At 36.9% G+C, this 17,610-nt stretch overlaps 1 protein-coding gene across 1 annotated transcript in view; it reads right to left on the bottom strand.

Moving 5' to 3' along the window:
• The window catches only part of Hdx (highly divergent homeobox), a 123,541-nt gene that overhangs the window by 37,097 nt on the left and 68,834 nt on the right, over positions 1 to 17,610 (bottom strand). The window contains exon 5 of the mRNA XM_048418029.3: positions 9,323 to 9,469. Within this exon, the coding sequence (XP_048273986.1) occupies positions 9,323 to 9,469 (147 nt within the window). The remainder of the gene's footprint in view (positions 1 to 9,322; positions 9,470 to 17,610) is intronic.

The raw sequence follows: 17,610 nt of genomic DNA, 5'->3' as shown, positions 1-17,610 counted from the left end.
AGAAGCCACGGGAAATAAGCTAGTAAGCAGTATTCTTCTCCGGGACACTTCTCTGTTTCAGTTCCTGTCTCAACCTCTCTGGATGATGGACTGTAACTTATAAACCAAATAAGACTTTCCACTGCCAAGTTGCTTTTGCTCAGTATTAAATCACAGCAACAGAAAGCAAACTAGGACAGTGGGTCAACGTCTATTGTTCTTATTTATTGCAAGTATTATATCTAGTTTTTTGCTCTAGATCTTCTTTAACTCAAACACCCTTACATTTCAATTATTAAATAGATATGAAGATATTCTCCCTATTTCATATTAAACTTGATTAGAAATATCCAGTTTTTCAACATTTTTTGAGACAGGGTTTCACTAGTTTGCCTGACTAGCCTTGAACTTACTGTGTAGATAGATCTGGCTGGCCTAACACTCCCAGAGATCTGCCTGCCTCTGCCTCCTGAATGCTGGGTTAAAGCAGTGTTTCAACACTCCTGGTTAGCGTTCAACTATTTTACATGATCTGTTGGCAAGCTATTTTATCACTTGGCTTCAGATTCCTTGTGTGAAAAATTAGAGACCTGGTTTCCAAATCCTGTCCTTCTTAGGATAATAAATGTCCCTCCAGGATAGTCATCAATCTCTAGAACAGTATTGTGTCTTTTTAACTAGAACACCTATGAATAATTTCACAAATATAATTACTATGTAAAATTAGGACTCTTATACCTTATAAATTTCTAATAGTGTTTCTATTAGCAATGTAAAAGCATATTCTAAACTTTTAGTTCAGATGTATGTTATTATATAGTTGGTAGTTTCTATACGACATATATATATATATAATACATTTCTGTTAGATATTTATTTGTTCATACTACAAATATTACTGAATAGTTTATACCAAGCATATATACAGTAGTGGAGATAACAAACATGCTGTATACCCTGAGAGAAATTGAACTTATCATACGGTAGTGGTATAGATACATAGAAAAGCAAATAGAAACCAAATTTGTAACCAAGTGTTACAGAGAGAGGGAGCTAGATCATTTAATCAAAATAACGCAGTATAGTGAAGACTTTTTCACATTTAACCAAACCCTTCAATTTTTTAAAGGGAAAGGAAAAAGACTGTGTAATAACAGGGCACTGAATTAAGTCTCAGAGTGCTTATTCCCTCTACCTCCTCTTCTTTATTGAGATAGTATATCACTATATAGCCCTGGCTAGCCTAGAACTTACTATGTAGATGAGACTGGCCTAAACAAAAACATGGGACTCCTCATGCTTCTATCTCCTGAGTGCTAGGCCTAAAGCTATAAATCAAATACTAGCACATAATTTTTTTTATTATTTTAACCATTTTTTTTAATGCCAGGGTTAAAGCTAGGACCCCATGCATACTAAGCACCCTACCACTGAAATACACTCCCAGTCTCTAAAGACTTGACTTTTTTTTCTCAGTGCTGGGGATTTAACCCTGGTTTTGCACATGCTAAGCAAGTGCTCTGGCTCAGTGTTCACTGTCATAAAATTAATGTCTGTGATGGACAATAGAAGGCAGGCTTGGTGACGTTTGTCATAATTCCAGAACTTAGGAGGCTAAAGAGAGGGAATGGTTGTGATACAAGGTTGTTAATTTCAGCTACTTAGCCAAACTACAGAGTAAAATTCTGTTTTAATAAACAAACAAACAAAGATAATAGCTTACTATATAATTGAAAAATATTGGTCTGTTTAAAGATACTTCAAGTTTAGCTATACTCCTCCAAAAATAAATGTAGTTTTAAAATTTAAAATGTACATTCATTTTCCATGCAATTTATTAAAATTTTACAGAATGTATTTTAAACATTCAATCATGTATTGTTTATACAAACATTTGGCCATAAAAGAGTACATTTGGACCTGTCCACCATAACCTAAACACAGATGGAAAAGACAGGCATTATAAAAGAATCGCAGCAAGATGGAGGGGGCATACTAAAGGTTTTTGAGTATTTATAAGTACCCCCAAGCAGTGTTTCTATATAGTTTCTCTACAGCCTTGTGAAATATTTTTCTGCTTATGGATAACTTAAGCTCCATTAAAGCACCCGCAAGTTCCTTAAGAAACCAGTAATTGAGCAGGGCAGTGGTAGTGCATGCCTTTAATCCCAGCACTCAGGAGGCAGAAACAGGCAGATCTCTGTGAGTAAGTTCAAGGCCAGCCTGATCCACAAGAGCTAGTTCCACGACAGGTACCAACACTATACAGAGAAACCCTGTCTTGAAAAACCAAAAAAAAAAAAAAAAACCAAAAAACAATATAACAGTATTTATACAATACCATGTTCTGGTACATGGTATGTGCTCTGTGCACAGTTGTTAAATGGATAAGTTAATGAACAATAGACAGTAATCCTGGAAATAATAATTCAAATTTAAGACGCACACACATGTAACTAATAATACTTACTAAAACCCCTAGGAATCGTGTGCCAGTAGTTAACTGCAGTCTGCAAATAGAGACATTTGTCTTGATTTTCAGCAGTGAGACCACAGTCACATGGCTCTTATCACAGCACAGAGTTATAATTGTTTCATTTGTTATCAGCCATTGCTGTTAATGTTATTGTACCTAATTTAGAAACCAAACCTTATCACAGACATGTATACACAAGCTAAAACCAGTATACAAAGGGTTTCAGTTTCAGAAATGCACTAGTGGTCTTGGAATGTATCTTCCATGAATCAAGGAGATAATATGACATAACAAGAAAAACAAATCTAAAATGTCAAAATTATACCATAAGTAATGGTTGACTAGGCATCTAGAAGCAAAGCTCACTTTAGCAATCAGTAACATGAAGGTCCTCTGTTCTTAACAAAATATGAGTAGCTTCTTCTGAAATCTCAAGAAGATATTTTTCTTGCAAAAATTCTTTCTCAGAGCAATTTATCAAATACTGCAGCAAAAGTCCATTTGAAACCCATCATGCCTTCAAACTTTCCCTCTGCTGTTAGCATGCTCGCAAGTTAGAAGTTTGTTAGAAAGAACAGGATAGATTTCCTCAATATTAGACGTTTTTGCTAATTTTAAGCAAAAATAAAATACTACTTCATCATTGTCTTGCATATTACGAGTTTTTATAGGTACAGTAGATTATGTACACAGTAAAACCTGATTGTGGTCTTCATATCAATAGCACCATCTTAAAAACGAAAGTAAAACAAAAATTACTAAGTACATTCCTAAAACTCACTGAGAGAATCCTCACCAGGAATCCTAGGGCTATATCACTTTGCATTTGGGAAGTATACTTTTTTTTTAAAAAAAATTTGTCATTATGTCCTTTCTTTTGAAGTACAAAAGTCTCATGAAGCCCTGAAACACACAGTACTTATTATCACCAATGGCAGATTCAACATAAAATTTGCAAAAAAAAAAGTTAAAAACTCTACAGAAAAGTAAAAAGATAAATTTAAGGATACATTCATGAAGGCAGAGGAGAAAGAAATGCAGGGTAAAAGCAAGAATCACAGAGGAATAGTTGTGACCCTGGTAAAGAAAGTAACCAATACAGATAGGAATGAGTCATCAGATTCAGAAAACATATCTTCAAGATGACAAAACTGATCTGCTGATAAATGTGTGGGGAGGTATTGAGAAGGTTTGAGGAAAAGTGATCAAGTTTAGAAAACTAAACAAGCAAACATGCAAATATCAAAAGGACAATGTAAGAATGATACTGTGGTAGTACACACTGATAGCGCTAGCACATGGAAGGCTGCGGCTTCCACAGATTCCACGGCAGCCTAGACTACATGATGAGTATTAGCCAGCCAGAGCTACACAGGGAGACCTTGTCTCATAAACCCCAAAGCAAAAACTAAGTAGATTTTAAGTTCCAAGGGAGTAAAGTATATTATCCTTAAAGGAAAACAGAATTGCACCACATAGTTGGAAGGTGTCAAGTATTTACATTCTAATGATGTCAATTTTTTGCAAGTTTGTTTGGAGGGTCTCACAGGAAATGCTACTACTTATGTACTTTTCTCAGAAGAATGGTCCACCTCTTTTGAGGGTGCTTGCCCTCTTACATGAATCCTCAGTTTCAGGAGGAAGGCAAAGAGAACTGTAAGAAAAGAAGGGGACTCCTGCCTAGCTGACGGAATTGGCTGAATCACCCCTGGTTTATCAGGCCAGATCACGCTAACAACCTAATGTTCATATTGAATATTATACTAACCAACATTAAGGGAGGATATTGAGGGAAAATATGAATATAAGGAAATGAAAAGATCAATGAAGCAATGTCAGAAGATTTTTAAAAGCCTTAAAATTTATAGCAAAAATTTAACAGACACTAACATGAAAAAAAGCCTCAAAAAGTGGCAATGTAAACATTTGTTAGAGCCAGCTGGATATTCCTCATGTTTGTTCTCCCTTGTTCGAGAGTAATAACAGGTTTATTTAGCTGAGCACATGATTGACACAGTAAAACTCTATTTGTAGCTTCCCTTACAGTTTGGTTATGACCATGTGACAAATCTTTAGCCAATTTGATGGAAGTAAAAGTGTTTAATGATAGTTTCTACAGTCTCTTTTTGAAAGACCGATGGTATTTTCTCTGCTCTCCCTTGTATTACTAGGAGTTATATATGCCATCATTATGGATCTTGAAGAAGTGTTCTACCACACAGTGACAGAAAAAAAAAGATGGAATGCATTAGTATCTCTAAGGCTACCCTGGAATTTCTATACTGGCTGAAGACAGCATATCCACTGGACAAAATTGTAAGGGTTTGTCTAAGCCACTTTTATTTTGAGTCTTTCTATAATTTACAGATGGAATCAACAAAGGAGCGAAAAGTGTTTGACTTCAGCTATAGGAAAGATAGGAGGGGAAGAGTAGGGAAGTTTTTAAAACAAATTCTACAGAACTTGTAGTGTGTATAACTTTACCTTGAAACTATTTAGCTGTTTTATACAAATAACTTAAAGGAAGTTGAAACAATTGGGCTCACAATGTTCCCCAGAAGAACCATAGCTTAACAAAACCTGCAGTACCAGACACAAGAAATTTCCTTTCAAATAATTGGTCATGTAGTCCCAAGTAACTGCCGAAACAATATAGATTACTGAAAGAAGCCCTTGGGTGCCTCTCAGGGTTTGAAGGGGATCCTGCTGCTGAAGACACCACACACTTAGGACACAGGACTCAGCTGGTTCGAGCTGCATCTGACTGGAAAGTCTCTTTCCTGTGCCCTAGTTTCTATTGTCCCAGAATAGGCTATGCGAACTTTGAAGGGAGGGAAGCAGCTAAATAGTCCTACCCAGCTACATCATCTAGGAATTATGACACTGACCATGATGGTAAGATATACATAAAAGCACAATAAATGGCACACTCATGTCCATGGCAATCAACAGGTGTCTTAATTTATAGTAAGGAGTTGCGGGCAGGCCTGCTTTTCGTCCTGCCCAGCTCCCGCACGGCTAGCTTAGCCCCAGAAATAATAACACATAAGTTGTATTCATTTAAATACTGCCTGGCCCATTATCTCTAGAGAGTTAGTTACTGGCTAACTCTCACATCTTGATTAACCTATTTCTAATAATCTGTATAGCACCATGAGGTGGTGGCTTACCGGGAAAGATTCACCATGTCTGACCTGGTGGCTGGCTCCATGGCGTCTGCCTCATAGCCCTCTTCCCAGCATTCTGTTCTGTTTACTCCACCTACTTAATTTTCTGTCCTATCAAAGGGCCAAGGCAGTCTCTTTATTGACCAATGAAAATAACACAATAGACAGATAACCCTCCTCCATCATTAATTGGACTTAAGGCCCACTCAGTAGGAGGGAAATCATGCCTGGTATTGAAACTATAGCCAGCTTCCAAGGGCCATGAACCTTAGAAAAGAATCTATTTCTGCCACTTTGCTAGACCAACATAATTCTTTCCTACATTCTAAATAAAACTTACCCTACCACCCTTCATCAATGGAGCCCCTCCTTACAGCAAATGGAGACTACCGTGTTACAAGGAGACACAATGCAAAGATCAGCAGACTGTAGGGAGTTCAGCCCTACCAGATATATTTGCACAACATCTCCCCTGTATCTATGTCTCAGGGCATATCATGGAAGAGAGGGCAGAAATAATGTAAGAGTCAGAATACCAGGAAGTGTGTGGTGAAACAATTCATCCATAAAATGGCGCCATCAATAAGACAGGAACAATGGCAATGTCAATGGGTATATTATTATGAAAGGGAAAAATTTTGCGGGGTCTCATCCCTAGACAAAGAACTAACTATAGGCAACTTTCTGTGGAGAAGGAGAATTAGCCTCTCCTAGGGATGACCCCTACCCATTTGTTGTTTACTGCAGAATGATCAGCCCCGAAGTCAAGTACATAAACAACAAGGGACTCAGTAAGTTATATTTATGAATTTGTGAAGGTTTGGAAAAAATTATTAACAAACAACCCCAAAATGCTGACTTCTTCCCTCCCTCTCCCCCTTCTCTCCCTCTTCCTCTCTCTCTGTCTCTCTCTGTCTCTGTCTCTCTCTCTCCCTGATCTCTCTCTATATATAACAGTGATAATCAAAGAATAAGAGGTTATCAACTTGAGAGTTGTGGGGACATGAGAGGGTAACTAGGAAGGGGTCGAGGAACGAAAAGGGAAGGCAAAGTGATAGAATTCTATTTCAATTAACAATATATTTAAACATATCTAGTTGTTTTATTTATTATTAGTGTTTATGTATATGTGCACATATGCTGTATATGTATGGAGTGTGTGTATTTATGCTCAGATACAAACATGCCACAGTGTGCTTGTGATAATCAGAGGATAACTTTCAGGTGCTAGCTAGTTCTCTTCTACCATGGTAACTGAGGCTTAAGTATAGGCCATGGCTTACAGAGCAAGCATCTTTGATTTTTAAAAATGAAACTAAAGAAATCACAAGCCCCACATTTCCCTATTTGTGGTCTTTACTTAGGTTCTCCACGCTAAAATTCCACATTCATATGATCTCTGGTATTTTTTTTCTTTTGGATAATCCTCTTGCTGTACTCAAAACTCTTTGAAAACAGGATGTTTCTGATGCATTTCTCTTTTATTGTTAGTATACACTCTCACACAGCAGCGTACTCAGCAACACAGGATTGAAATTGATTTTACACCCAGATCAAAACAAGAAAAAGCAAAGCTCTGTCTAGGACAGTACATGTTTTTTTAGAGTTGTATTTATTTTGAGAGAACTTTGCCCCTCGTCTTCTCTTTATATTTTTGAAAAAAAAGTTATTTCATTTAGAAGAATTCTATGTTTTGTCACTTGTTCTTTAAAAGTACTTCCCTTGGGATCTTCTGAGATGACCCTTAAGTATGGGCTGAAACCATGTAATACCCTTGCACAAAGCCAAATGCTATCTTTTCTTCCTACCTCTAAGCTGAATGAGAGTTGGAAACTCAATTGGGGAAATCTTTATAACACAGAAACCAGTAAATGGGAAAAACATACAAAAAAAAAAAAAAAAACACCCCGAAACCAAAAGAAGGCATCAGTCCCTTAAAGAAAGATTATTAAATATTTAAATACCATAATAATCTCAACCTCATATAGATGTCCTTCAAATGGCATGCAAACTATTATCCCCACAATTGATTAGTACAACTATTTTCATCAATTATTTATCGCAATACAAGAGATTCATCATGCAATTTTTCTTTTTTCTTTACTCTTCTCTCATGTATTATATCCTGACTGCAATTTCTCCTTCCTTTTCCAACCCTACCTCTCGTCTTCCCCATATCCACTACCCTTCAGAAAAGAGCGGGTCTCTCAGAGATAAACCAAATATGGCATATCAAATTTCAGTGAGACTAGGCACAAACCCTCATACTAAGGCTGGAAGAAGAAACCCAGTAGGAGAAAAAGGATCCCAAAAGTAGGAAAAGAGTCAGAGACAACCCCTGCTTGGCCTTTTAGGAGTCCCATGAAAACAGCAAGCTACATAAGCGTAACATATATGTAGAGGACCTAGGTCAGAACCATGAAGGTTTCCAGATTGCCAGTTCAGTCTCTGTGAGTCCCTATGAGCTCTGGTTAGTTGATTCTGTGGGCCACGTTCACCTGGTGTCCTTAACTCCTGACTTCTACAATCCTTCCTCCCCAGTCTTCTGCAGCTATACCTAATGTTTGGCTGCGGCAGGTTTGTTTGTTTGTTTGTTTGTTTTTACATAGTATAGTAGTAACACTTGTAAAACAGTTTCAATAAGGAATGTTTGATACATCATACAATTGACTCATTTAGCATATAAAATTGATATTTTTCAAGATATTAACAGAGATGTCCATCAATAACAACAAATTCTGTAAATAATACATCATGACAGAAAAGAAACTCTATATCCATTACCACTTATTACCTTTACCTCCCTACCCCTAGTTCTTGGTGACCCCAATTTACTTACTTTACATGTGTTCTACACATTTCATATAAAATTAATCATATATTATGTGCGCTTTTGTCACTAGATTCTTTTCCTTAACAGAATCCTTTTAAGCCTTTCCCTTCTTGAAGCATGTATCAATATCAGCTCTCTTTATATGGACCTACTCTAATCTATTACATGCCTACACCATATTTTCTCTATTCATTTGAAGGACATTCATCTTATTTGCACTCCAGAGCTACAGGGATAAGACGTATCTGTGTTTGAGTTCTTTTGGAGGACCTATGTTTTCTATTATGTAAGTATGAATGCAGAAGTAGAATTACTAACACAAGATAAATCCATGTTAAACTTTTGGAGCACAGTCTTCTGAAGTGCAATTGTAAACATCTAACATTCCTATGAGTGGTGCCATAGGGTATCAGCTTCTCCATGTCCTGACCTACCTGTGAGCATCTGTACTTTTAATTATATCCATCATGGTGGATGTTACTGAGTTTTGATTTTAATTTCTATAATTATGTATATGTGCATATATACATATATATTAATGTTAAATATGTTTTCATTGGTTCCATGAGAATTTTATGCTTTGGAAAATGTTTATATATTATGTAATAAATTATTTATACATATAACATATATATATATATTGCTATTTAAAATGCTTTATTTGTCTTTAATCACTCAGTTGTGTTATTTATATACTCTGGACATAATTTCCTTATCAGATACATATTTTGAAAAAGCATGCCTTCCTTTATGCAGGTCTTTTTACTTCATTAATGATATTGTTGATAATAACCCATGTTGCCAGTTTCCAAGCTTTCATTTATGCTCCTCATCAACAAGGCATGAAAATTACTGAACATGTCTTACCCGAACTATTTCGCAGTCAACATTTAATTCAGTCGCAACAGCTTCAATCTTCTCTCTACATACAGAGCCCAGGCTGGTCATACCATTGTCCCAGTACTTCTTAAGGGTAGCCAAGTCTCTGTCACTGAACTGAGTACGGTCCTGGAGCTAGAAAACACATTTAAAATTGATTAAGATCAAAGGAAGCAATGCTATTGAGAGGGTTCACAGGGTGGGAAGTAGAAGTACCAAGTTAAGTTCACTTGCAAAATTAGCAGGTTTAAGGGGAATACAAGAGTAAGGAGTTCAAACCGGCCTGCACACAAAAAGGCATTGTCTACCTATCAAAGCAACAAACTTGCAACAAATCTTTTATCAGTCCTGGAACAAAGGAGACTCCTATACTCCATAAAATGTTATCTTCTCTTTCAAAATGGTGGATCTTTAAGATTTCATATTCCTCTATCTAGATGTAAATTTAAAACAAACAAACAAACAAACAAACAAAAAATACCTCAGAGAAAACCTCAGAGCCAGGTCTCCTTGTAGCAGAAAAGGACCTACTGACCTATCCCACAGTTACCATTATGGATGTTCTAGCCTTTTTTTCTGGCTTTCTATGAATTCTGAGATGACTACTGGCATGTGGGGAGGATGTTAGACCACCCCCACTTTGGCCAAACTGTAAATTAGTTCAATTGCTTTTGTTAATTTCTATTTTTTAAATTGTTTAAAATACAGAGGAACTAAGACTATGAGTTTATGAACCCAAGTTTTCATTAAAATAACAGATTTTATGAGTTTTGCCATTTCTTCATTATGAAAATGAACATTTTCATTGTTTTAAATTTCCATAATACAGTATGCTAATATGAAAGATAGAATTGTTTTTAACTAACAGCAATGTAATGTTCTGCACTATGCAAACATTACAACAAACAGATAAACAGGAAGATAATTTAAATTAAAAACCTAGAATAATACTTAACATTTTAATTCATATTCTTTCAAACTTTTTCTTGATTGAGGAGGGTCATCTGTCTATGTGTTACTTTCATTGGTTAATAAAGAAACTGCTTTGGCCCTTTGATAGGACAGAAAATTAGGTAGGCGGAGTAAACAGAACAGAATGCTGGGAGGAAGAAGGCAGTGATGCAGTCACCATGACTCTCCTCTCCGAGACAGACGCAGTTTAGGATCTTTCCTGGTAAGCCACCACCTTGTGGTGCTACACAGATTACTAAATATGGGTTAAAGCAAGATGTGAGAATTAGCCAATAAGAGGCTAAAACTAATGGGCTAGGCAGTGTTTAAATGAATACAGTTAGTGTGTTGTTATTTCTGGGTGTAAAGCTAGCTATGCGGGAGCCAGGCGGGAACACAGCCGGCTGTTCCTTCTACATTTTCCTTTACTGCACACATTCTCATTCATATACTACAATAAAAAAAACCAATGATGGGGGCTGGGGATAACACAATTCACTCAATAAAGTGCTCAGTTTGCATGCAGAGGGACCTGCTTGGGTCCTAGGTACCCATGCAAAAGCCCAATATGAGTGTATGCTCTTGTAATCCTACTGTTTGGGAGACAGAAACAGAAAAAAAATCTCTGGGTCTCATCGGTCAGTCAACCCTAGTCTAAATTTTGAATTCCAAGGCAATGAGAGACCCTGTCTCAAAGGAAGTCTATGGAATCCCTGGTGATGACATACTGGCCTCCACACAGATGTCTAAACTTGTGCACATGTGTATACCTCAAACATATATGAACACACATACACATACACACCAAAGATAGATCCATCAGTGTCCTGCTTTATAATGCTAATCCAGAGTTGTTGTACAGATAGAAAGAGAAAGATTAAAGGCACCCAAAGTACTTGATTCCCAAGAAGAGATTTTACACATTTCTGATAAATTAACCTATATATATATATTTCATAGCTTGTTTCAATTTTTCTATTAAATTCTAGCAGTGCTACAGAAAAGGTAGAAAGAAACTATAAATATTCTTTCCCTCCCAGTTGGGCCAAACTGCAAACAAATCCATTTGCTTTATCAATTTGTTTATTAATTCATTACAATGCAGCAGGCTTATAAACTTAAGGACCCCTAGTAATATGTTGAATTTAAAAGGCAAATAAGCAAAATGTAAGAGGACATTTTAATTGTGAGAAAATGAATTATATTTATAGCTTCAACCTTTTTTGCTTTTAGGCTTTTAAAAAACAAAATATACCACATTCTTTATATATTGTTTAATTCAATGAGTCTTAGATGCATCCCTAGGAAGTAGACTACGAACATGATAGAATAATGACTTTCATTTTGCTGATAAGGCATAAGGAAAAGAAGGGTGAAAGGACTCATTCAGTAGGGCACAAAGGGTTCATTGCAGAGGTTGAAATAAAAATATATCTAATATTTATCTACAAGCTTTATCCCTATGATGTATACAATTATATTACAGGGTACTATAAAAATCTAAAAAATTGGCTTTGTGTATATATATATATATATATATATATATATATATATATATGTAAGCTAAAAATTTCTGTGTGTTTGTGTGATGTGATAAAGGAGAAGGAAAGAGGAAGTGAGAAGTAGGGTAGAGAGAGAGAAGATGGGGTACAGTGGAGGGAAGGAACAGTGAGTTGGGTGGAGTGACAGGTGGAGAGAAAGAGGGAGGGAGGTATGGAGGAAGGCTGAGATGGATAGATAGATAGATAGATAGATAGATAGATAGATAGATAGATAGATAGATAGATAGATAGATAGATAGAGAGAGAGATCACTAGTGGTTTAGGAAATGTTGCAAATCATGATGTTTGGGTTATGAGATTGTAGCATAGTTTTTTCATCTGAGCATAACATGACTTTCTCATTATCACCACAGATCCCCTTCATCAGGTAAGAAAATAAAACACAATACTAGGGACTCTGCTAATGGTAGTGGACCCACCAATCCTCTCTGGTAGTGCAGACTGAAGGGTATAGGGACTAGAATCAGTGTGCCTCCTCACTGCAAAAGCCTTCAGGAGAGCTATCACACACTGCAGATTAATCAAGTGCATGGCTCTGTGAGGCAGCTCGGTGATTTTCATCTCACATATTCTGGGATGGGCTTTTGTATGATGCAGGTGACTTTGAACCATTCATGTTCCAGTAAGTAAGTCCAGTAAACTCACTGATTTCCCAGGCTGGATTTGGATGGAATCTTTCCTCTGGGGCAAATAGACATTTGCTCCAGACATTGTTCATTTTTCCACAGAAAAAGCAATGTAATGGAGGCTCTGGTGCTGCCTTTTGCCTGAGATGAAGTTCACTTAGCTCCACCCTAAAACTACCCTTTGCATAGGTCTTACTCATATATCCTTTAGTATTTTATTTCTAACTGAAATTTAACATGGAGGACCTCCTAAATCAGATTCAGACAAAAGTGGGAAATAAAATATGTACTGTGGAGATGGTACCGTGGGCAAAAGCACTTGTTGTGTAAGGATAAGAACCTTAGTTCAAATCTCCATGTCCCATGTAAAAAGCAGTGCAGACCAGGTAACCCCAGCACTGGGCAATGAAGCTAACTGAACCCTTGATGTTTACCAGGTAGCCAGTCCAGGCAAAATGGCAAGCTTCAGGCTTAATGAGATGTTCTTCTCTCTTTTTCTGTGTTCCCCCCTCCGTGTGTGTGTGTGTGTGTGTGTGTGTGTGTGTGTGTGTGTGTGTATGTGTGTGTGTGTGTGTGTGTGTGTGAGAGAGAGAGAGAGAGAGAGAGAGAGAGAGAGAGAGAGTACATGTGTATTATCAAATTCAATTACAAGGGTCTAGAAAGATGGCTCAGCAGTTAAGAGCCTATACTGTCCTTTCTGGACCCAAATTTGGTTTCCAGAACTGATACTGGATGCTTCACAACTACCTATAACTTCAGTTCCAAGGGATCTAACCCCTATTCTGGTCTTCACAGGCAATCGCAAACATGTGTTGCACAAGCACATAGTCAGGTAAACACACATACACATAAAAACACATTAAAAATGATTCATTAAATCTGTTCCTTCTTTCTTAAAAAGTTAAATAACATTTATTGTAAGTACTATTACTAAATCATACATTTTCTATGAATGAATCCAAACATGTCATCTAAGTTTTTTTTCTTGATCAAAAGGTATAACCTTAATTTATTTGCCATCTAAAATTACATTAGATGTTCATTATACCCTGAATGCACAATAGTTGTATGGTTAAAATTCTCAAAATGGAGAATAAAACCAACTGTTGAAGATTCTAGGGAGATTCAAATAATTCATCACATTTGTTGTTAGGAATATTTCCATGAATTTCCATTGCGCCAAATTCTCCAGTGAGAGTTAACCTACATTACTGTCAGAATGGAAGGCGTAATGAACAGAACACTGAACACACTCAGCCAATTAATTTGTAATTCATTTAGAAGACATCCAAAGCTGATTCATTCTTTAAATTGAACTAAATAAAACCTGATTTGATTTGCTAGAAATGTGCTGGGGTCTCAGCATTAGCAATGCTAAAGGTGACCTATTATGACAATGCCTATTAAGTAGAAGCTTATGAAAGAGGCACAGTTATTTTTAAAGCTCCTAAGAGCATATTTTAACTAAGAAAATAAATAAGGTAATAAAAATCAATTAGCATTAAAGCTGCGAAGACCATTTAGAGAAGGAACAGAGTGTGTGGACGTTTAGAGGATAAGGTGAATTCTCTCCCAAGGAAGCCTGAAATTGAAATCAATTTTGTCTTTCTATTGGACTCTCAGGCCAGCTTCATTTTATGAGACATACTGAAACCTAAAGTGCTGGATTAGGTAAAGCACATGGGCAATAATTTGTATAAAGTGTAGCATTCCAAAAGCTCTGGGCTTTGTATACATGAGAAAAGTACTGTCAGTGAGCTACCTCAAAACATGAAATACAACCAAATACAAACAGAAAAGTATAAAAATCAATTACTGTTTCTCCTTTCTTCACCTACAAACCTATAATTATAACACCAAATACAACAACTAATAGTAGATTACTCCATAACAGTCTAGAACTAATGCAAATACAGAGCCAGGTGCAGTGACTCATGCCATAATGCCATCATTTTAGAGGCTGAGGCAAGAGAATTGCCTGAATTCCAGTCTTAACTGCATAGCAAGCATTAGGATAGACATAGGCTATGTATGAGATTCCCTCTTTTCTTACCATACACATATGTGTGTGCATTTATATGTATATACATACATATATATTCTTACAAAAACCTATAGATGTAATATCAAAAAAACAGTAGTAGTTTCATATATATATATATATATACACACACACATATACAAATATAAAATCTAAATAGATGACATGGTACTGTAAACTTAAACCTTTTTACTTAATAGCATATTGTGCAGACTATTATGTATCACCATTTACAGATATACATACACTATAGCCTATTCTGAAAATCCCAATTATCCTTCCTCAGCCTCCTGAATCCTGGGATTGTAGGTATAAGCCACTCTACTGGGCACATCTGACAATTTCAAAAGAATCATTCATATAGGTAAAACTATGCAGTATCTGCCATTCTTTGCCTAGCCTACATCATTTAGGATGATACTTTTCATGAAAATCGATGCAGTTATAAGTGGCAGTTACCCTTTTAATTAGGGTGAATAATATTCTATTCTATTCTAATTCTATTCTATTCTATTTTGTATATATACCTACATATAATATAGCTGTATATTATGTGCATGCATACAGAAGTACTACAGTTTTTATTTACTTGTCCCTTTTTAGAATTTACGTTTTTACCATATTTTGCCTATTTCAAATAAAAATGCTGCAGTGAATACAGTAGGACAGATATCTTTTCGATATTTTGCCCCCAATTTTTAAAGAGAACTTATTACTATTATTATTATTATTATTATTATATGTAGCATGAAGGAGCCAGCTTGTTGGGGTATCTGTCCTGCCCAGTATCCCACAGCCGGTAAGCCCCAAAGAAAATCACACACAGGAATCCATAAGATTAAAAAACTGACTGGCCTTAGCTCTGGCTACTTATTAGCTCTTATATATTACCCCATTATCCTTATCTACATTAGCCATATGGCTTGGTAGCTTTTGCAGCTGTCAGCTCACATGTTGCTACTTCGGTGGTCTAGGCAGGAATGGCGGAGGGAGCTTCCTCCTCCCTAGCCTTCTCCTATTCTCATTGTCCCACCTCTACTTCCTGTCTGGTTGACCCGCCTATACTTCCTGCTTGACCAATCAGTGTTTTATTAAAATACATGATTGACAGAATACAGACAATTCTCCCGCACCAATTATAGTTTATGTGTAGGTGACTATCTACAGCAATCAGCTTCTAAAGAGCTGGAGTTACAGTTATGAACCAAGAGTGCTAGAAACTGAACTTGGGTCTTCTAAAAGAACAGCAAGTATTCTTCGTCATTGAGCCATCATCTCCCCCTGATTTATGCAATACCCATCAAAATCCCATCAAAATTCTTAACAGACCTTGAGAGAACAATAATCAACTTTATATGGAAAAACAAAAAACCCAGGATAGCCAAAACAATCTTATATAATAAAGGAACTTCTCGAGATATAACCATCCCTGGCTTCTAACTCTATTACAGAGCTACAGTATTGAAAACAGCTTGGTATTGGCATAACAACAGAGAAGTCGACCTATGGAATCAAATAGAAGAGCCAGATATTAATCTACAAACTTATGAACACTTGATTTTCGACAAAAGTGCTAAAGGTATGCAATGGAAGAAGGAAAGCATCTTTAACAAATGGTGCTGGCATAACTGGATGTCAACCTGTAGAAGAATGAAAGTAGATCCATATCTATCACCATGTACAAAAATCAAGTCCAAATGGATTAAAGACCTCAACATTAATCTGACCACTTTGGACCAGATAGAAGAGAAAGTGGGAAGTAGTCTACAAGACATAGGCACAGGAGACCACTTCCGAGGTAGAACCCCAGTAGCACAGACAATAAGAGAATCAATGAATAAATGGGACCTCCTGAAACTGAGAAGCTTCTGTAAAGCAAAGGACACCGTCAGTAAGACAAAAAGGCTACCTTCTGACTGGGAGATCTTCACCAACCCCTCATCAGACAAAGGCCTGATCTCCAAAATATATAAAGAACTCAAGAAACTAGACACTAAAACTCTAATTAACTCAGTTATAAAATGGGGTACTGAACTGAACAGAGAATTCTCAACAGACGAACTTCGAATGGCCAAAAGACACTTAAGGTCATGCTCAACATCCTTAGCGATCAGGGAAATGCAAATCAAAACAACTATGAGACACCATTTTACAATGGTCAGATTAGCTAAACTCAAAAACACCAATGATAGCCTATGCTGGAGAGGATGTGGAGTGGGGGGAAAACTCATCCATTGTTGGTGGGAATGCAAACTTGTACAGCCACTGTGGAAATCAGTGTGGCGGTTTCTCAGAAAACTGGGAGTCAACCTCCCTCAGGACCCAGCAATTCCACTCTTGGGAATATATCCAAGAAATGCCCTATCATACTACAAAAGTATTTGTTCAACTATGTTCATAGCTGCACTATTTGTAATAGCCAGAACCTGGAAACAACCTAGGTGCCCCTCAATGGAAGAATGGTTAAAGAAGGTGTGGAACATATACACATTGGAGTTTTACTCAGTGGTAAAAAACAATGACATCTTGAATTTTGCATGCAAATGGATGGAAATAGAAAACGCTTTACTGAGTGAGGTAACCCAGACCCAAAAGAGGAATATGGTATGTACTCACTCATAAGTGAATTCTAGCCATAATTAAAGGTCTTTGAGCCTATTATTCGTGATCCTAGAGAAGCTAAATAAGAAGGTGAACCTGAAGAAAATCATGTAGTTATCCTCCTGGATATTGGAAATAGACAAGTGTGCCAGACAACCTTGGGTGTGTGGGGGGGGATATGGGAGGGGAGAGGGTTAGAGAGAAGAGAGTAGGGGAGGATTGGGGAAAGCTTGGGGGATTGGGATTGGGGGGAGGGAGGAAGGATGGATATGGGAGCAGGGAAGTATATATCTCAACTAAGGGAGCCATTTTCGGGTTTACAAGAGACTTGACTCTAGAGGGGTTACCAGGTCCAAGCAGAGATCCCCAGATTGTTCCCTGGACAGCAGAGGAGAGGGTGCCTGAACTGGCATTGGCCCATAACCATACTGATGAATATTTTGCATATCACCATAGAACCTTCATCTGGCGATGGATGGAGATAGAGACAGAGAC

The sequence above is a fragment of the Myodes glareolus genome, chromosome X (assembly GCF_982192425.1).
Source record: "Myodes glareolus chromosome X, mMyoGla1.1, whole genome shotgun sequence".
Classification (NCBI taxonomy): domain Eukaryota; kingdom Metazoa; phylum Chordata; class Mammalia; order Rodentia; family Cricetidae; genus Myodes; species Myodes glareolus.
The sequence above is the reverse complement of the archived record's forward strand: the minus strand, read 5'-3'. Positions and strand labels throughout refer to the sequence as shown.